Genomic DNA, 21968 nt, shown 5'->3' with positions numbered 1-21968 from the left:
TTTCATGGTTGGATTATAGTGACTGTATGAATGAGGCAAACTTTCAGAAATCCTCGCCTTGCTCTGTATCCCACCAACATATGGTTGAGGGATTCTCTGAGCCAAGCTGTGACTTTCTACTTTACAGCTACTGATAGACATTTCCTTTGTGATTTTTCTTCATTTTAAATTTGAATGCATAAGAAAATCTGACATCCATGTGTATTAAATGTAAAAGCTCTTCCTTTTTATATGTTCAACTAGGTTAATGTTAATCTGACCAAACATCAATATTTATTTTATATTCTGAAGTTTGTATCTGAGCTACTTAGACTCCATTTTCAGTCACTGAGAGAAAAAGGCACTCTTCATCAGGAACGCTTGTCATCCTTGAACTACTATGCAGGATGGCCAAGGTGGACTGTGCCATAGGGCTCATATAACTCAGCAACAAGGAGCCTGGGCTCACCAGCTCAGAGCCAAATGTCACATTGCACGTGCCTGAAGTCAAATGGGACCTCCATCCCAGTGTGCTTCATTTGATGTCACAGAGTAGAATATGCTGAGTTGGAAGACACCCACAAGGATCACCGAGTCCAGTTCCTGGCCCTGCACACACACCCCAACAATCCCACCCTGTGGCTGAGAGCATTGTCCAAACACTCCTAGAGCTCTGGCAGCCTTGGGGCCGTGACCATTCCCTGGGGAGCCTGTTCAGTGCCCCAGCACCCTCTGGGGGAAGAACCAGTTCTTCTTCTGGGAGAAACTAAAAATCCTTCCTTGACAATTCCCATGCTACTCATGGAATCCAGAACATTCATCCATTCTGTCAGTTGTGTCCTTAACAAGCTAAAGAATCCTACTCTATTTATTTCATCTGCCTTATCAATTACAATCTACTATTACGAGAGAGAATAGGTATTTTATTTTGGTTTTATTCACAACAAATTCAAACTCTGCCTCTTCTCCATTCTAAATTCTCCACCTTTTCCACTGACCCTTTCTTAACTTCATCTTCCCACAATTCTCATTTCAACACTCCATTCAAATCAACTTTTTATGACTTCACCTCTTTCCCCAGCTGACATAAGCATATTCTGATCTCTTCTCTCTGGGTATTTTTGTATCTATCCTTGCTCTTTTAAAACAAGAATGTTGATAATCGAGACAATGGCTTTATTTCTTTTACCTTCACAGGTGATACCATCTGGTTGAAGCTGATAACCAACAAAGCAGGAACAGACGTAACTGGATCCTGTGTCTCTGCACTGCTGAGAGCAGGGACCACCACCTAATGGATATGTTAAAAAGTCATGTAATTAAGAGGCTCTTCATAGGAACTGAAACATACCATTAATTAACAGGATACCTGATTTATTTAGAAAAGAAGTTAATACACATATACAGAAGAAAGAAAGGGCTAAGCACAGAAGGCTCTAAAATAATACAAGAAGGGTTGTTCTGATAGAAAGAAAATACTACAGAGAATTTACACAAAATTTGGCTCATCATTAAGAAAACTTTTTCTGATCTTGTTACAATAGAAATTAATATTAAAAATATTTCATATTCTAAAAATAGAGAAAATGTTATATACTTCCAACAACAAATATTTGTTTTAAGGCTGCAGATATTCTTAGTACAAACAGAACCCATCTCTGTTTTTTGGAATGGCTGGAGAGGCATTAAACAAAAGGTCTGAGATAGGCACAATCCATGTGAGCAATTGCAGCTATAATACACTGTAAGTACTTTATAAAATAGTTTTTTAAGTACAACAATTTCTGACGAGGACAGGGGCATTAATGCACCACTGAAAATTAGGTGAAACCATAGTTTTGTGGTTGAGGTCAACAGCCTCTGCTCTCTGAATCTCTGCTAATACTGTGAGCTCCATCCTAGCAGTAAAATCTGTAGTGGAGTTGCTAGAAGAACAGAATTTCCCCATGTAAAATGAAGATTCTCCAAAGCAAATTGCTGGAAGTTCCGCTGTCTAGGAAATTTAAGTTTCCCCTGGTAAAGTTCAGAAAATTACAAGTACTTTTGGCATGCCAAGTTTATCAGAAAATACACTGTAGACAGAACCACTAATTTGCAGCTCGCAATACCAATCCACCTCCTGCAGGCAGCTGATTAACTGAGAAATACAACAACTGATTACATGAAGAAATAATGCTAGGAAAATACGTAACACGTATTTCTATGTCATCTCTTGTTGGGGAAGATGAAACAGGAAAGACTTGTAAATATGACTGCCTGACAAAAGATTTTGGGAATATGAAAATTACAGGCAACATCGAAATGAAAGCCACTTTTGAAATACCAGGTCTTAGTTACTGAACAACTAGAAAACAATGGTATGGCCGACTGAAGTAATCCCCTCTTGATGGAACAATACCCTCTGCTTGCAAACAGGTCCAAGGGTCAGAGCAGACCCTACTAGCTCAGCAGAAGGGGTCCAAAGAGTAGTTTTTAGAAGTTAAGATGTAACACTCTATGGTAATATAAGAACTCTTATAGGCTGTATGTAAATGCTATAGGATTTGTATCTTGTATTAGATTGGTTAGTGACAATTAGAATATTCAGTGCAGAAGATGATTTATTGTATTGTAACCAGGACTTCAGACTTTCTCACTTCCATTCCTCTCTTCCACTTCTACTCTTGCTCTTACTCTTGCTCTTACACTCTCTCTCTCACCCGTTCACTCTCTTGCTCTCTTGGGCCTGCTCAGAGCTGAGTCTACCAGCTCTGAGCAGTGCCCCAATATCCACGCCCTTTACAATAAACCGACTGTGTCCCAAGACCTGCCTATAGAGATCTCTCGTCTCCATCCGTCACCGTCTACGTCCGGCTGTCCCGACTGGACCCCAGAACCCCCTTAACCTACAATCTCTTGTAATTAGCAACTGGAGACAAGGAGGAGAGGCACTGTTGACTCTGGTTCACTAATGACCTGGTAGATATTCCCATTCTCTCCAGAGCGTAACAGCTGTAGAACACGGAGAACAGTAAATAACTTTTCAACTGGAATATAAGACTATTAAATTGTTTATATCCTAAATACATTTCTGAGTTCCAAAATGCTGGCAGAAAAGAATGAATCACTGCTGGTTTAGGTTTATAGATATGTAAATCACGTGGCAAGCAATAAATCAGAATACTTAGCAGAGCAATATTCCAAACACACGTTTCCAAGGAGGCAGAGCAGCATGACTAATCAGGACAATAGCCACTTTTGTCTTCCATTTTTTCAGGTGATGAATCTCAAACAGAAACAAGTTTAATTTCATATTCAAACACCCTGATCACCCCAAGAAAAGATTAAAAGATGCACATATTTAATATAGGATCATCATATTCTGAAGAATCCAAAGTACTCCACAGGTTCAAGGATGACACTTCTGAGGTATTCCCACTAGAAGTTAAGTAGAAGTTAAATGTATTGTCTCAGCTTCAGCTGGGTAAGATGGCCTCCACTGTGAGAGACAATGCCTCCCTTGTATTTAGGAACTATTTAGGCATCACATAATGGCCCATTACTCCTTGGAAAGGCTCTTCCTCTATGTTTTTTTTTACCCATAACTATCCTAGCAAAAGACTCTGGCTAATCTCTAGATCTAATTTGGCTTCACTTTATTGAAACAATCACGAAAGAGCTGGCTAGCAGGACTAGTCACCTGACTTACCTCTGCAGCCATCATGCAGATAAGGATCTTCTTGGTCTAGTTCCTCCTTTGAAATTTCAACTAAAAAGAGGAGAGATAGGAATTAGAGAAGAAAGCACTTTTCTTCTCATTGTAAAACACTCAGTGCTTAGGATAGAACTCACACGAGGGTTTTGGACAAACCAGGACAAAATTAAAAAGCATTATTTACATATTTTACAGCTATTTCTTACTTAAATTTGACATTCAAATGCTCATGGCCATGGGGCATTTTCCATCTGACTGATTCAATATGAAAGTCACACTGTGATCATAGACTACATGTGGACTGAGATTTTCAAATGCAGGTTCATGATGTCAGACTTTTAACCAGAGCTTAACCTCATTTTCATAAGGCATGTTGTTGAGGCATGCTTGGCTTCCACTGACTTTATAGTAGCTTGGGGTACTCAGAGATTTAATGAAAATCAGATTAACCTCAGTTACTTCTTTAGGTTTCATTTCAAAAGGAACTCCACACCTAAATTTTTGGGCACATACTTATGGTATTCTTTCAAATATATACATTGGAGAGTTTTGATCTGTGATACATGCATGTGGCAGGAGTATCCCAAGAGTCCATTCTCACCACATGAGGACATAAAAGGACCAAACACATCCTGAACCCACTGCTTCCCCAAAGAACCAGCTAACGGTCTTCCTCCAATCCTGCCACTTTGAACACAGGGGCAAAGGTGGGTTGGTAGTGTGCAAAAACACAATCCCAAAATACTCTGCTTACTAGGAAACTTAGGCTCGTTTCAGTGAATGTCCATGAGCCCATTCCACTAGCAGTCACTTACAAGCAAGGGATGCATAGTAGATGTGAAAGCAATGTTTTCTGCAATGGCATGAGGCTGGGTTGGTTCACTGAATCCTCAAGCCATAGGAGCACATTTCAGTTACACAGAGCTGATGAAATCAGTTTGTCCAAGTCTGGATGGATTTTGTACAGGCCTCTGGGGACATAGCACCAGAGATCACAAAATCAATTAGGTTGGAAAACACCTCCAAGACTATCAAGTCCAACCTGTGGACAACACTTATATGATTCGGAGAACCAGCTTGCCTTACCCCTGCAGCAGAGTGCCCTTCATGCACTGCTATGGCACAACAGACACAAGGTGCTAGTCCAAAAATCTGCCTTGCAAAATGGAGCCTCATCTCCCCTTCACAACTGAGAACATTGTCCTGCCCTGCTAGTGGACACAGCCCCAACTTTGCAACGCATAGTGGCTCTGGTGTGTGCCACAATAACCATATTAATGATTGCTGTGTGCGTCACTTGCCCACAAGGGCAAGCAGAGAAATACTCTACGCCACGCTCGCAGTTCTCATAGATGACATATTTCTCATGTCATGCAGGTACATTGCGTATGCAAATTTCTGTTATTAGTAGAGATGTCTGAGTAGAAGGAATATACTAGTCCAGTCACCTCAGCCAGTGCCAATGGACAGGGGCAATTCCCCTGCTGAGACAACAGCACACATAGACAAACTGCCTGAAAGGGGATTTCCAGATGTTACCTGATAAGGGGGACATTGAGACAAGCCAGGCTTGAAAGACCTGGAACAAGTCTGATAACATGCTGGCTCAAGCAGACCAGTGCAAGCTTTTGTGATGGGGCTTGTGTTTAAATGATTGATTAGGATGATATCTCCCAAAACCCATTGCTTGTGATCTGCCAGCGAGATTGCATGTTTTCAGTGCTCGGAGGCCCATGAGGGGGGCAACACCACACAGTATGACTTGTCTGCAGTTTCAGATCTGTCTGCTAAGTGAAAAAGGGGGAAAAAAAACCCAAAAAAATGAAGGTCTATAAGGGTCAGTCTGTACACATTCATCCTCTTCACCTCTGTGGACTAGGTATGGAAAAGGGCGTCAGGAGCTGCTGCCATCCAGGTACCTCTCTTTTTTGGTAATATCAAAAGAAACACACTCCTGGAGATCTTTAGTTGTCCCAGACAGTCCTGGCATTTCAAACACCCCTGGTTTGTGGGCATTTGCCTCTCACACAATGGCAACATTTGAATTCTGCTGAGCTGGGAAAGGCCCTCTAGCTTTTTAACACAATTCAAAGAATTGGTTGTTGATTTTCATTTTAATTAAGCATTTATCAGTGGGCAAAATGCCATTAAATCTAATAGCTTATATTCACCTTCCAAGATAAGATCATTAGTTGCCAAAATAAGCTCTCTTACATTTAAGTTCTGACACCAGAAAGTAAGCGACCTCTTTCTGCCTCTTGATTTCAACAACAGCCTTTCAGCTATCACTAGCCAAAAAAATGAGCTCCAAAACAAGCATCATTAAATTACTCAGATGAGATGTCAAATTAGAGGAATTCTAACATAAATAATTTAAAGTGCAAACACTTCTTGTACCTGTATCATTTTGTGCCTCACTCTTTTAAAGTCTGCTATAAAATACCTGGCTCTTTTTTAGGAGCATAATCGCTGATGGACAGATCAATGCCTTCTTGACCTTTCCCACAGCAAGTTCTGAAGACAATTCCACACTGATATCCTATCTTCGGGTTGGGTTCACAACTCTGTCCGTGAACTTGGGCAGCTTTTCCCAGCAAACAACAGTAACAACATGTCTGTTAAAAAGAAAATGAAAATATTAACAAAGTGAAAGCAATGCAAGCTTTTTCAATGCTGTCAGTAGTCGTGTCATCTTGGCACTGACGGAAAATTTTCTGCAAACTCTTTAAGAACTCCTGGTATACTTGGGCTTGAATTTCTTAACCTGCTGTGGAGTTCAGTGAGTTCTGCATCTGGCCAGGGTCCAGTTCTCAGAAACACTGTCTGTGTGAAGGTGTGTGCAAGCTGCTGTGGAAGACCACAACACTCCCCACATGTATATGGAATTTCATTACTCCCTGCCTGCACAGCCTGGATTCAAACACCAGCCAAAAGTGGAAATTCTTCACACCCCTGCTTCCCATTTGTGTCCAGTTTAATTAAAACGGGATACAATCAATGAAGTGTAGGACTCAGTCTGACTGGAGCTGCTTATTCAACCTCCTCCCTGAATAAACAAACAACTCATCCAATGTTTGTGTTAATAGGTCATAAAGAGGAGCTATTTTGCTCTGAAAAACATAGTCAAACACTACTTAAAAGCATCACTGTCCTGATGTGACTTCCAGGAGTAACACATGATCTGTGTCTTTGAGACCTGATGAACTGCAGACCTGGAACACACCACAAGCATGCACAGGACAAGTTAATCCCATGGAGGCTTCCTTTATTTTAAATTGAGAGGATGCTTCTCATTTATTCAGTTTTCTTCCTTGCTGCCAGAAAGGAGCAAAAGTCTTTGGTTCTCTGGAACTGGTCTGCCAATTGCTACTGTCACATGAAAACAGATTTAAGCTTTTTTATTAACTTTGTTAGTCTTCCAGACTCTATTTTGCTTGAAAAAAATAGCCTGCACCATTAAACAGAAGAGATGGAATATAAAATAACTAAACTTTCAACTAAATTTCTATACTTTGGTGCTTTAAGCACCACACCTGCTGAAAAGAAGGCAACTATGAAATGCTTTTCCTTATTTTGAGATGTCTATCCCTGCCTATATTCTAAGTTTTCCCTTGTAATGAATTACATGTTTCTCTCCCTGTACTGAACTGAAAGGCACTTTTAAAATTTAGAGCAGCATGAAGGTGAGATAATAACAGCATCCTGAATATGTAAGTACTCCATTTTGTATGATGTCATTAAATACACGACAGAAGCTTTTCCATGCTGCAGATTGCTGTAGGGCTGGAACTCCTCTCTCCTAACCTCATCTCCTGGGATGTTGTTTTCATGCCGTCCCAATCTCTAGAATACATGTTTTCCCTCTCTTGTTTGGTGAGATGGTTCCTACTACCCACTTTTTTACTAGTTTCTCCAACTACTTCCATCCAATGGCAGATGCTCCAGTTTCATCCTATTATGTCTGGGGTAATTCCATCTTTTCTGGCTTTTTTGGATGACTTTAGAAATAAACCCTTGATGATTGCAACTTTTCTCAATATTTATTCTAACATATCAAGCAATTCCCTGAGGCATCCATCTCAAAGTTCTTAAATCAGATGATAATTTTGTTAATTTTCAATTTTCACAACCATAAATTAGAAGACAAAAGTGGAAAGTGAGCTGAAGATTCATTACTTGACTTAAACCTGCATATTTTGGATAACCAAATCTTATTTAAGTTATTGAATAGGCTGATGTTTTGACAAATTGTGACATATAATTCTGGTACCCTCACTGGCTTCTGCTGGAAGACTCAGTCTACTTCTTTATCTTGTCACACGATGTTCAAATCGGGAGTTACAGAGTTTCTCTTTTTTTTTTTTAAGAGTGATCATTAATCTTGCCCTTTTTGAAGTGTAGAATAGCCTTATGTCCCTTATTTCTTTCAGGTTGAACCACAACTTGAAAAACCTGTCTCCAGCTGATGTGAAACTTCAAGTACAGAGCTTGCTAAATCTTGCAATGTCTGTAAGACACTATATCTTCAATTAACATAATTGTGTGCCCTGAATCATTTGTTCCAACCTATATTTATTCTAACTGTGCACAATGCATCTCGATTTAACATCTGGAGAACGAGAATAATTCATGTTTGTATACCACAGCCAAAATGATCCAGACATGGAAAGTGTTAAGTGCTTTCTTAACTGGTGTGTTGGTTCTGCACAGCCAAGTTATTGGTAGTGGTGGTATTGGTAGAGGTGGCTTCTGTGAGGAGCTGCTGGAAGCTTCCACCATGTCCAGCAGAGTCAATCCTTGGTGGCTCTGAAGATGGACATGCTGCTGGCCAAAGCTGGGCCAATGAGAGATGGTGGTAACACCTCTGTGATAACATATTTAAGAAGAAATCAAAACAAAGATAGTGGGGCAGTTTTAATTCCAGATGGAGAAGAGGAGGAGGTGAGAACATGTGAGGGAAACAACATGGAGACACCAAGGTCAGTGAAGGAGGGGGAGGAGGTGCTCCAGGCGCCAGAGCCAAGATGCCTCTGCAGGCCGTGGTGATGACCATGGTGAAGCAGCTGTGCCCCTGCAGCCCATGGGGATCCACGGGGGATTCAGAAATCCACCTGCAGCCCTTGGGGGAGGTGCCCATGCCAGAGCTGGTGGATGCCTGGAGGAGGCTGTGATCCAGTGGGAGACCTGGTGGAGAGAGGGGGCCCTGCTCCCAGGCTGGAGCAGCCTGTCCTTGGAGGACTGCACCCCGTGGGAGAGTGACCCATGCCCCAGCAGTTTTGGGAGGACTGCTTGCCTGTGGGAGGGACTCACACAGGTTACAGCAGTTGTGGGGGGACTACTGCTTGTGAGATTGGAACCATGCTGGAGAAGTTCACGGAGAACTGTGTCCCGTGGGAGAGACCCCACAGTCTCACAGGGGAAGGACTCCTCTCCCTGAGCAGTGGAAGAAAACCTCGGGTGATGAACTGACCAAACCCCCATGCCCTGTCTCCCTGTGCTGTCCGTGGGAAGGAGGGATGGGTTGAGGAAAGAAGAAGTGTTTTAAGGGCTTATATTACTTTTCATTATCCTCCTCTGATTTTGTTAGCAATAAATTCACTTTGTACTTCTAACCTGAGCCTGTTTTGCCCTTGGAGTGTTTTCTCTCAGTCCTTATCTCAACTCATGAACCCTTCATTTAATTTTTCTCTCCTCTGTCCAGCTGTGGCAGGGGAGGGTGAGCGGCTGTCGTGGGTGCCTGGCATTTGGCCAGTGTCAAACCATGACAACTGGTATTTATCATTACTGAATTTTCCTACCGACCCTCACAGCTTCTACACTGGCAGTCCTAAATGCCAGCATTTCATGACTGAAAGAAGATGGAGAAGCTGATGAAGAGCACTTTCAGGACTCTGTAGACCTGGACACAGCTCCACATATTTCACCTGTGAACTTGGAAAGTCACCTTTTCTTTCAGTTCTCCCACTGTAGAAAGGAAACAGCATAGCAGTGATAAGGAGACTAACGTTCATGGCACACTCTGGAATTCCAAGACACAAAGCAGCAGGGAACTACCACTAGCACTATCTTGGTATAATTAATCACAGTGTTTCCTTTTCCACACCAATTTTCTGGGCTATTGGCCTGTTCTGAAAGCCTTTGATCCTTCAGTCAGGAGTGCAGTCTAACCTTCATATTCATTCAGTTCTTGAGGTGTTTGCAGCCATTTTCCAAAGGCTGCCAGTTGCCTGGAAGCAAGTTGTGATGACCCTTTACTTATTTGCTAGAACCACCACTGCCTTCATGGATGGTACAACCTAACAATCAAATTGTTATTATACCCTTTCACTGCCTGTAAGCCTCTGCTTCTTAAGTCACCCTAATAATAATATCAAACTATTTTCCCCCTGGTATTAGCAAAAACCCATGCAGCTTCAAAGCCATGTCTTGCTCCTCATGTGTGGATAGATAGTGGACAGCTGTGTCCTACCTGAAGACCCATGATCCCTAGACTGCCTTCTCACAGAAAGGAGTAAAGTTACATGTCAGAAATTTGAAGATTTATTTTTGGTGTGATTAGGAATCACCTGAAATTCCTTAGATGAATAAGGTCTCTCAATTATGTAAGTTTACAGTAGTTTGACAATAGCTCTTATTACTTATGTTTGGATTTAAGTTGTCAGTTTTGGTGTGAATCCTGTACTAACACTGCTTTTGGTATCTGTCCACAAGAGGTCTCTCCCTTGTTGAAATCTGTTAGATGCTAACCAAAAACTCACTAATAACTCCAAGGAGTTTTCCAGAACTTTTAAAGAGCTAAACGAAAATTAAAAATATGTTCAACAGTCCAAAGCAATAGAATTTATGTACTCATCTACTACACACAACCAAAATATTCATGACAAAACTTTTGAGATAAGGATGGATCTCAACTTTTGAAAAGTACCTATGACAAATTTTGGGGAAATGTCCAAGCACACTAAAGGTGGTCAAATTTCTAGAAGCTGCACTCCTTTCTGCAAGGCTGCTGTGGTACAAACTTCCAGAAAATAATTTCTACATGTCCTGTACCAGCACCATGTCTGGAAATTGATTGCTTTCTTTTGATGAAGGTTTTATAGATTAATGATTCATTTTGCATCCTTTCTTTTTCTTTCCCAAAGCTAGAAAAACTATCCAAACAACCAGAGGAGAAAATTTTGCCCATTGTTTCCTATGCCTATTGCCTTTATGTGTAAAAGCTGAGGCAAATGTTTTAATGTTTTCAAAATATGGTCTTTTTATCTTCTTTCCAATCCCAAGTTTTGGATTCAAAGGAAAGATCAGCTGCCTCATTTGCTGCAAAGTGCTGCAATTAATCCTACTAATTGAATGACTAAATCATTCTTTCTGCTTCCTTGAAGGAGACAAAGAAGATCCGAAAGATTTTCTATGTGCCCTAAGCTAAAAAAAATGGACAAGGTTAGGAAAAATGAGATTCAAGTTTGTTTACCATAGCAAGGCACATCTTCCAGTCATTGTATGTCTCAAGGTGATCAGATTCAAAATGTAGTCAACATACGGAATGATGAATTTTTCACTGATATTAGGTCATAAGTCACCTATGTCCACCATGGATCAGAGATTATCTTCAAAGATACTCCTACCTCAGAAAAGTTATTAAGTGTAGGATATCCCTGTTAGGGAATGGAAGGGCAGAATGTGACTCACAGAGATTAATTAACTCGGACTATGTTTATACCAGTAAATTAAACAGGGGCAGAATGTGGGCTCAGGGCATTACCCCACAATCATCTGTAATGTTTAAATATCAGCAAGCTCTAGTGGCAACACTCCATCAGATAAGGCTGAAGAGTATTCTGAGGCCAGCACAGCCCTTCTGCACTGTGTGTTGCAGGGGAAGGACAGCAGCTACGTGACAACTGTGCTGAGCCATTTCTTCTCAGGGCCAGAGATCAAGGCCCAGTCCACTTTGTTTAATAATAAAGATATCACTGTCAAAACCTGCCATCTTTAAAGAAATCTGGCCAGTTACAAAAACATCATTAAGCCTTCCTCCTCACGCTGACAAGCCTACATAAGGAAACATCAGGCAATTGGTGGGTAAGTGGGTTTCCTTGAACAGCTGAATTCTGGTTTAGAGTTGTGCCATGGCATGTGGTTAAAATAGTACTGCTGCTAAAATCCTGTCTTTGGTAACAAACACTTGGATCTGCAGAGTCCTCACCATCAGTCCCTCTTCATCTGCTCAGAGCCCTTTGAAGTATTGATACAGAGGGTGAAATATTATTTTGTGCCACATTCAGATTGAGAGGGATGTGCTTCCCAGCAGTAAAGGCCGCACACAGAAATTCCTGTGCCAAGAGCAGGCCATTCCCTGGACATCATCAACAAGTGATGTATGGCCCCTCTGGGAGACACAGTCCACTGGGGACAAGATAATACCACAAGTGCAGACAGACTCAGGACAACCCAACAGAATCAGCCTCATCAGCATGTGCTACCTTCCTCCTATTCCCAGCGAGAACCTGGATTACTTCCCAGCTCTAGAATCAGTGGCATCCCACTGACAGGAGCAGATCAAGACAGCATTTTGAAGGATATGAAACTTGTCAGTCAGACATTGTCTGCCATTTTCCATATAGTAGATTTTTTATTTTAATTGAATGAATCATTTAGCATCTTGGAGCAGTGGGAAGAACTAAAATCACACTCATCTGTTCTAATCACCATGGAAAGAAATCCATAACAGGACCAGAGCTGTTCATGACTGGATCATGGTCAAGGTCATGATCTTACTGGTGGAACTTTCTTCCAAAAATATTGTGAAGCAAGGTATGACTATGCTCCCTTTCAGGCAGTGAGAGACAAAGACAGCAATAAAGGTGGAGGGCAGGGCACAGAATAACTGCAGATGCCAACAACAGGCATCTTTATTCTGATATAAAATGCTGGTATCAGAGGCTTACAGATCTCTCCATCAGCTGTAAATCAAAGTCACGTTAACTTAGAACACTTACACAAGATGGAATTATAAGTACCTTCAGAGGATTAACTTCAGTCCTACCCCTTTGGACCACCAATATCGAAAACCATTGAGTCTGACCTTAGGCCATGCTGCTTTAATGAAAGCTGAAGTCTGAAATGTGTCTGAGTTTCTCACCCATCCCTCACTACAGCATTGACATCTTCTTTTCATGCAAAAGTAATTTCCTGGCTAATTACTTATTCAAAATTTTCTACCCTTTTGCATTCTCCCCTCTGCCTCTGCTAAAATGCAATGTGACAGTCTGCTTTGCTGAACAGAGCTCCATTTCTCAAAGAGAAGGACAAAGTGAACAACCTTAACAGAGACATGAGGTGCAGGCAGGGACAAACTGTCCACGTGCAGCAAACCAAGTCTAACGACCTTCAGGGTCAATGCTAAATAACCTCAATTCCACTTCTTAAAGACAAACAGGAGTAGCTCTGATGTCTCACCTTGAAGTATTCGGCTTCACAGGTGGAGTTCTTGGCAGTATCACACTCCTCATGCACGTTGGCAAATTCAACCCCATCGGAACAGGACTGCTTCTCCAGCTGGCTGCGGCAGCACTGCAACTGGGTCATGCTGCCAACAGCATGGAAGAAAGGGGAGAACAATGTCACATACGGGTCACGAACAGATGATACAAATTTTCACAATTAGTACTTGTGCTAGTTATGTGGAAAGGGGTTTCTGTGGAAACACAACGTAAAGATATTCTCTGGGAGTAGTCAGAATGTCTGTGTGACATGTTTAATGCAGTTTCATTGCTGATCTACCTTGCAGTCTGTCCTAATAACTTTTTTAAGCAAATGAGTAACTTCAGCCATACCTGCTTCAGGGCTCAAGGCCTACAGGGCTACATTCTGGCATGTTTTGTGACAGCTGGTGGCTGGGGAAAGGGAGAAGTCAGGCCCTGGATCTTGTAAGAGCCCACAATCCCAGTCTACCCAGTCTACCTGCTGCCTCAAATCAACAGGTATGGCATGTGGAAGGAAGATCAGAGCATTTTTCTGTGGGACACCTGGAGATAATAAAGAGAAATGAAGATACCAAGGGAAGTCACAGTGAGAAACAGCAGAGTGTATTGCAGCAAGGGGAAAAGAAAGACAGGGGAAAGAAGACTATTACAGGGCAGAGAGACGCAAAGAGGAGACAGGATAAAATTGCGCAGGAAACTAAGTTTTGTCACACTGCTCATTAAATAATTCTATTTTATCTCAGTGTCATTGAAAAAATAGGAAACTTGTTCCTGCGGGGAAAAAAATCTGCACGAGGAAGCTCTGAACTCCTCCAGTCCGGTGCTACTGTCACCTGAATACAAAGCCCAGTGAAGATCTCTCTCCTCTCTCCACTCTGCTTTTATGGGTAACTCTGCTCTGCTGGGTAGTTTTGTGGGTAAAGCTCTTCCACCACTACGTTCTGTAACAGACACTGGGAAATGCAGAAAAAATACCCTGTACTCCTAAAAATCCTCTATTCCACTGTTAAACATTTTAGTAATATCAGGAAGAGGTGTGGGTTAGTGGAACTACTGGCTTCTCCTACCATAACCTGAGATAAGTGGCTTACCATGCATCCCCTCTGGAGGGGCCTTCCTGCTCTCCAGGACCACAGGATGACCTTTCAGCTCCCAGGCTCCCTCAGCTCTAAGGCCAGGCAACAAAAAGCAGGGAACATGTGGGTACTGGGCTGAGATTATGCATCTCTGTGCATGTGGGTGAGGCCAGGTTGTCAAGATACATTCCTGAAGATTCCAATTACTATTAGTACATGGGCCACTTCCAACCCAAAGCACTCTAGGATTCTACAGTTCCATGATTAGTAATGGTCTGACTGTGCAGTTCTCACTTGGACAAAAACAGCTATGAGATTTCAATGCATAGGAACAAAAACTAGGATAAAGTCATGAACAAATTATTCAAAAATGGACTCTAAAGTCATAGCAAGAAGTTAAGCCCAGGACAGTAACTTTATTTGGCAGGATATTTGAAGTTTTTGATATCTGATTTAGTTCCAGTTTGGAAGAATATGTAGGTTTTTTGTTGCTGAAATTCCCTCTGAAGCAGGATTTCCACTCTCTGCCCAGCTCTGGGGTGGTCTGACTTTCAGGGCTTTGGAAGCCTCTAAAACCTGAACTCCAAGCCCAAGAGCGTGGGAGCTGAGACTTTCCAGCCTCTTTAGCCCTCCTGATTCTCTTGAGGAGCTAGATATGTTAGCCACAGACAAGCAAACAAATAAACAAACAACAGCAGTCTTTCAGTAGATCTGTTTGATTCCTGGTGTGGCTTTCTTTTTTCAAACACAAGCCAACTCTTTGAAATCTCTGACAAACAGGCAATTTCAACCAAAACAGGAAAGTTTCTTAAAATGTTTCCCACAGCTGCATTCATAAGTCATGTGGTCCAACCCAACTGTAATAAGGAATTAAACATCAATTGAATACTGATTAAAATACCATGTGTTCATCTGAGAACAACAACAATAAAAATCACACTTCATTGCCCAAATCCTACAGCCAAGCTGTAGTGGTGGCAAATATTGCTTGAGACTCTAAACACTAGTATGGCAGTAACAGAGGCAGAAGTCCTTGAAAGATGGCAGAGAAAAATGCTAGAAGTACCTGCACAGTGCTGGTCTTCCTTCTCCGTCTGCACACCAGCCCTGGTGCTGCCATTTGCCAGAACCCACCACACCCAGCTCGGCAGGCTCTAGGGAGTTTGAGATGAGCAGTGTCTCTCCCTTCCTTTCCTAAGTCACATGTGTCTCTCTGGCTTACAGCTAATATATGCTCACTTTCTAGTCCCCAGCAAGGTGAAGGAGCCATCTCTCCTGGCTAGGAAGACATCTAAATTTGTCTCTTGGTGTGAAACCTTCCAGGTGTCCCTGTGTACCATTAACAGTCTATGGACATTACAATATTGGTCTCTAAAAACAGAAAAAGTTTTGTGAGTTTGGGGTTTTTAAAATTAGGAGTAATACTTTAAAAAGCCAAAGGCTGCTTTTTTTGTTATCTGCCTTATTCTGACTTTCAGTTAAAAGACTGCAATAGAATTTTACTGAAAATAAACAGGTATTCACAATATGGCAGATACTGTATAACATTAAATATTGAATCTTTAGGAGCATGAGACCTCATAATTGATATTCATTCAGGATATTTCAAGTAAAATCATGCATCTCTGAAGGATGAGTTTTATTCATGGCTCACTAGTGAACAAAAATCACCAAGACATTTAAAAAATCCTTATTGTTTCAGATGTTGACCTAGAAGTTATCTCACTACTAGATAATTTGATTATAAATCAAGTTAAGAAATCATGTTTTATATTCTCACTTTTACTTTCTGTTAAATTTAACCAATGTGGCTGATTTTCATGGAGTTAATTTCCAAATTAAAATCTACACACCCACTTATATCCACAATCTTTTCACATTTCTTATTCTCCTGTCTAGAGGATGCACTCCTAAACCAGCACCGATTTCATAATCACCTATTTTTTCACTTCTTTTCATAAAAGCATTAAAATTTAACTGTGTTCTGAAAATGTCTTTCTTGTCAATCTACTTTTATTACCGTCTGTCTCTCTCATTCCTACTTCCTTCAAGCTTTGTCAGTGCTATTCATGTGTACAGGGGAAGGTCTTGGACAAAATATCAAAATTAAGAAGAATGATCTTGCAAAAACAAGCTGGGTCTTCCAGCCTTACATTCTTCAGTCTGAATTCTTGCAACACTAATAAATAATGTTATTCCTGATGTAATTCCAGAAAGGCTACACATTATTAATGGCATGCAAATACCATATGGAGATAGTCTGTTTCTGGCACAGGAATTAAGTTCACTTGCTAAGAGCTCTGTGCAGGGGAAACTCTTCACTTGGAAAGGAAGACGACTTACTGGACAGGTCGAGTTCCAAAATTAAATGGCAGCTCTTTCCAACTGCTGTGAGTTTAGCCACACCACAAGAAAATGAATGAATGGGAGAAGACCCACTGTGATGACAGCCAGACATTACTCATTAAAATTCTACACTTGTATTTACTGAGTCACAAAGACACAGAGATAAACACTGACATTGTACAGAGAGATAATGCAATGAGATAAACTGGTGTGGAGCAAGAAACCACAGTAAGAGATTGCAGACAGTGGGCCCAGAGCCTTGTTTCAGCTTAAACACAACGGAATACGAGCAGCCAGACGGATCTTTGGAACTTGTGAACTTCACACAGGGTCTGGCTCACCTTGTGTAGGACAAAAAGGTAAGGATGTCTGTAGTTTGAACCACACAACACTCAGCAAGTGACACTCACACAGCTGGCAAGTCCCTCAGGAACCACAAGGGACTGTGGGAGAAGAATACAACAAATATGCTGGAACCCAGAACTGTCACCTTTGTTTCTGGGATGCACAGCAGATACAAGAATGACAGGGCTGGAAACCAATTCTTTCTTTACTATGGAAACTATTCTTTCTTTACACATTTTCCCTGTGAGGGTAGTGAGGCCCTGGCATAGGTTGCCCAGAGAAGCTGTGGATGCTCCATCCCTGGAAGTGTTCAAAGCCAGGTTGGATGGGGCTTGGAGCAACCTGGTCTAGTGGAAGGTGTCTCTGACCATGGCAGGGGGTGGGACTGGATGATCTCTAAGGTCCCTTCTAACCCAACCCATTCCATGATTCTCTGATTAGTATGGATGTATTTTAAATGGTTGGGAAACGGCCAAGGGGATGCAATCTAACTCAGTAAGGCAGTTGGTTCCTCACACAAACAAGGGACACTAGCAGTGGGCTTCTTTTGAGGGAGGGACTGAATCTGAGACACCACTAAGTTATTACTATTCTAAACAGATGATTCAAAACCAGCGTGTAAATTCTTGTAAAGCATATTGGAGAAAGTACTCACATCCAATCTCTTCTGTGTTGCAATCTGCACAGTAACTGCAAAAAATCCCTTTTATTCCGGGAACTTTATCAAACCCACTCACTTCAGAATGTGTTTTCCCCTATAGTCACCTGCTAACCTTGCAAACTGAAGCTGAAATACGCAGGGGAAACAACTCCTCCTGGCATCAGGGGATATGGCTTTCCACCCCCCCACTTTCCTAGAGCACTCAAGTCAGATGGTCAACACTGCACTGCACTAGATGGCCAGAGGACCCCAGCTGGGGTTTAAACCACCACAGGAATGCTGACATGTGGCCCCCAGCAGCTCCCACTGCATGCAGGAGTCTAAGTAGGGACCAAGTCCTTTTGAAAATCTGTGACCAATAAGGCATCCTGTTTCTCAATCCTCTATTTTCACGTGCCTAGACCTCAGCAAGGGCAATGAACCCGGGTCTGTTCCCGTCTTTGTGCAGCAGAAATAAATGTAGAACATCAGTGTCATTACCCTCACATGCCTGCAAAAAGAATCATGCTCCCTCAGTGCTCATTCTGGCTCCAGTTACACCAGCAATTAGGAGTAGAATTTGTCTGAAATGGCATCCTAAAGTGATTTTTCTGTACCTCTCACAGCTATGCCATTTTGCAATCATAACTGGAGTAAAATAATATTGATGTTTAAAAAAGTGCTCCAAGGTGCCATTTTTAGTCACTTTTAGAGTAAAGCCAAGCTTAAGGGGGAGCATGCAGTCATGAATAAATGCAACTGAACTGAGTTTATCAACTTAGGGTTTTGTCAAGGAGCATTCATACCTCTCACAGAATACGTGCATTTTATTTTACTATTACGATTTTCTTAACTACATCTCAGTTATGCACAAAAGCTAGATGAATCATTACTGAAATTTTTCCCCAGTTCCTATGAAGTCCTAGTGAGTCTCTAAAATGAAAATCTTTGGAAGAATAAATTATTTACAGCAGAATCTCAATTCATATTAATCAAATCACGATTAAATCATCAAGATACTCCCAGATTGTTCAAGAAACTTGGTTTCCTGTTTCTCCTGCCTCTGTTTTGTCTGTAGTTCTTATGACTCTTCAAGTATTTCCTAAATTGGCATTTATTTCCTATCTGTCAATTCTTCTGCATAAGAGACTGCTTTCAATGCCAGTATAAATGCAAAAGTCAGAAAACATGGACAGACTTCCCTGGAAGACACATTGTTTCTGTAATAAAGATCAACCTAACACTTCTGTAACTACCAAGGTTAAATCACTTTGCAATCCATTTGAGCACAGGGGAGCAAAGTAAAGTGTTTTAAACACGAAGTTCCCTTTGAAGCTGCCTCTCAAACTACCAGTTGTTAGCTCTGCTAATTAAATGTAACAAGTGCATGTAACAGCAAAAATGATGCAAACTATCATTGACATAAAAAATATAAATGCCATAATAACATAAGAGATGCATTAGAATCAAAATCTTAATTAAACATTTGCTTCATTATTTCATTTGGTCAATTACCAAACAGAAATATCCTATCAATTCTCAGTAGAATTAAGAAATCTGTCCATTAACTGAAGGGTTCTATTTTCTACCATCAAATACATTTAACACAATTAGAGAAACACAGAATGGTTTGGGTTGGAAGGGACCTTAAAGCTCATCTCATCCACCCATCCTGCTGTGGGCAGGGACACCTTCCACTAGACCAGGTTGCTCCAAGCCCCATCCAACCTGGCCTGGAACACTGCCAGGGACCCAGGGGCAGCCACAGCTTCTCTGGGCAACCTGTGCCAGGGCCTGCCCACCCTCACAGGGAAAAATTTCTTCCTAATACCTAACTTAAACCTACTCTCTTTCAGTGTGAAGCCCTTGTAAATAGTGTCTCTCCATCTTTCTTGTAGGGTCCTTTCCTAAGCTGGACTAACTAGGAATCTCCTTGAATCGCTCTGTGGGGGAACTTAAAGCTTAAGTCAACTAAGGACTGCAGGACAATTACATGTGTAGCACCACAAAAGGCTGCCTCACATACATACAGACATATGTACTTATTCAAACCATAGATTAGTCATGTGCAGAATCTGCTGTGTTTCGTTATAAACATTTGCCCAGAAATGTGGCCAGGTTCACAACCAGCTTGGTGACATTAGTGCAGCCACACTGAGATGTCCTGACTGCAGGCAGAGCCCAAGCCCCATGAGTAGAGCACAGTGGGAAAACCTCTGAGTAAGAGGCAGCACATGCCACATGGGTTAGGGCTGGGTGAATCCACACTAGACTGACAGCAAAAATTAAAAGGACTTGATGGACGAAAAGTAGGTACTCAGGAGGTACTCCCCAAGGCCACACATGGAATTGAAAAGCTGGGATATAAGAGTTGGGTGCTTCATCTTGTAAGTTAGCTTTAACACCTGCCATTCCTATGGTTTCACATTAAAGTACAAACTGTGTTTTAATATATAATATGTAATTATGTACCTGCATTCTCTAGACTCGGATATTAATGGCAGAGAAGCACATATTCTGTTTTTATTTGCCCATTCAACACCCTTGTCACAGCATTCTTCCACTGACAGATCTGCAGAAATGAGGAAAGAGAGAAAAATACAATGCATTTAATACAACCTTAATATATGGTATTGTATCTGCCAGTTAAAAAAACCCAAACACAAGCAAGTCAGTTTTCCCCTCCCTGATTTACACACAGAACAGGGCACCCACACAAAAAGCAGCCATGGCCAAACAGAGCACCTGTCAGCACCTTGCAATAAAGCCTAGTGCTGGAGATTTTCCTTCCTTGGTGAAGAAAACTGCATTTTCCCCTAACCTTTCACACAAAGACACAGCCTAGGGACTGACACACCTGCAGAAACCAGTTCAGATAGTCCTACCAAATAAAAGGGTCTTTGGGATTGCACTCCTTTATTATCAAAAGCAGCAGCAGTAAGCAACCTTTTAAAATCCTGAAGAATACAGGATAAATCAAATACCTGATATGAAAGACAGATGAGTCTCATTACAAGTAAATTTGCAGAACAATTTTTTTCCTGAGGTTATTATCCAGTTAATCTGTTTTCAATCTTTTACTCAGAAGTATGTCTGTAAATGCAAAAGTACTGTAGAGAGGAACAAAAAGGTATATGGTATTTTGATCACTTAACATATGAAAGAAAAATTAATCCTGTTACCAACTTAGAGCAATGCTGAAACTAAGGGGAAAACCACACTGAAGGCAATTATTTGTGTAGAGTATATTTTTACAAGCTTCTAATTTAATAAAACTGAATATTGTTAATGAACTGACAAGCACTACAGGTTTGCTTCATATTCCAAGTGCAAAAGTTCACTGCACAGCAGGTGTATCAGAACTTGGAATAAAACATGAGTCACACTTTTCTATTAATTACCTTGTAGTCTGAACACTGAGCAGCTCCTTGTGTAACAAATATGCAAACTGTGTAAAAACCCTATCCAGTTATCCAGAGGGACAGCTTTCTAATAATTTCTCTCAGTTTCCTAAGTTTTTTGACTGATGGCCCTGACAGGTTTCACCTGCGAGTGCTGAGGGAGCTGGATGATGACACTGCCAGGCTACATACAAGGATCTTGGAGCTCATCTTGAATGAGAGGAGATCCTGAAGGATGGAAGAGAACAAGTATCTCCCTGACTTCAAGAAGGACAGGAGAGAAGATCTGGGAAACTACAAACTGGTCAACCTATTACAGAATCACAGAATCATTCAGGTTGGAAAAGACCTCTGAGATCATCAAGTCCAGCCTGTGATTGATCCCCACCTTGTCACCCAGACCAGAGCACTGAATGCCATTGTCCAGGCATTCCTTGGACACTTCCAGGGATGGGGACTCCACCACCTCCCTGGGCAGCTCCTTCCAATGCCTGACCAACTTTTAAATGAAGAAATACTTCCTTATGCCCAACCTGAACAACCCCTGGAACAACTTGAAGCTGTTCACCCTTGTCCTGACCCTTGTTCCTTGGGAGCAGAGCCCGAACTCCACCTGGCTGCACCCTCCTGTCAAGGAGCTGTAGAAAGCAAGAAGGTTCCCCTTGAGCCTCCTTTTCTCCAGGATGAGCCCTCTCAGCTCCCTCAGCTGCTCCTGATGCTCCAGACCCTTCCCCAGCTCTGTTCCCTTCTCTGGACACTCTCCAACCCCTCAATGTCTTTCTTGCAGTGAGGGGCCATGAACTGGACATAGGACTCGAGGTATGCTCCCACCAGTGCCAAGTACAGGGGGAAAATCACTGTCCTGGCCCTATTGGTCAAACTATTTTTGGTACGGGTCAGGATGCCATAGGCTTTTTGCCCATCTGGCACACTCTTCTCATTCTCTGGGAAGGTGATAGGGCAAATCCTTCTGGAAACAATGTCCAAACACATCAAGGACAA

The 21968-nt window shown here is 41.7% G+C and overlaps 1 protein-coding gene across 2 annotated transcripts in view; it reads right to left on the bottom strand.

The window, feature by feature from the left end:
- Nucleotides 1-21968, bottom strand: part of FBLN1 (fibulin 1) — a 78626-nt gene that overhangs the window by 42967 nt on the left and 13691 nt on the right. For both annotated transcript variants that reach the window (XM_048302141.1, XM_048302140.1), the window contains exons 2-6: nt 20038-20137; nt 13133-13262; nt 6117-6288; nt 3668-3727; nt 1169-1270 (exon numbers count right to left, since the gene is read on the bottom strand). In XM_048302141.1, the coding sequence (XP_048158098.1) occupies nt 1169-1270; nt 3668-3727; nt 6117-6288; nt 13133-13262; nt 20038-20137 (564 nt within the window). The remainder of the gene's footprint in view (nt 1-1168; nt 1271-3667; nt 3728-6116; nt 6289-13132; nt 13263-20037; nt 20138-21968) is intronic.

This window comes from Corvus hawaiiensis, chromosome 4 (genome assembly GCF_020740725.1).
Source record: "Corvus hawaiiensis isolate bCorHaw1 chromosome 4, bCorHaw1.pri.cur, whole genome shotgun sequence".
NCBI lineage: Eukaryota > Metazoa > Chordata > Aves > Passeriformes > Corvidae > Corvus > Corvus hawaiiensis.
This window is presented reverse-complemented; position numbering and strand designations above follow the sequence as displayed.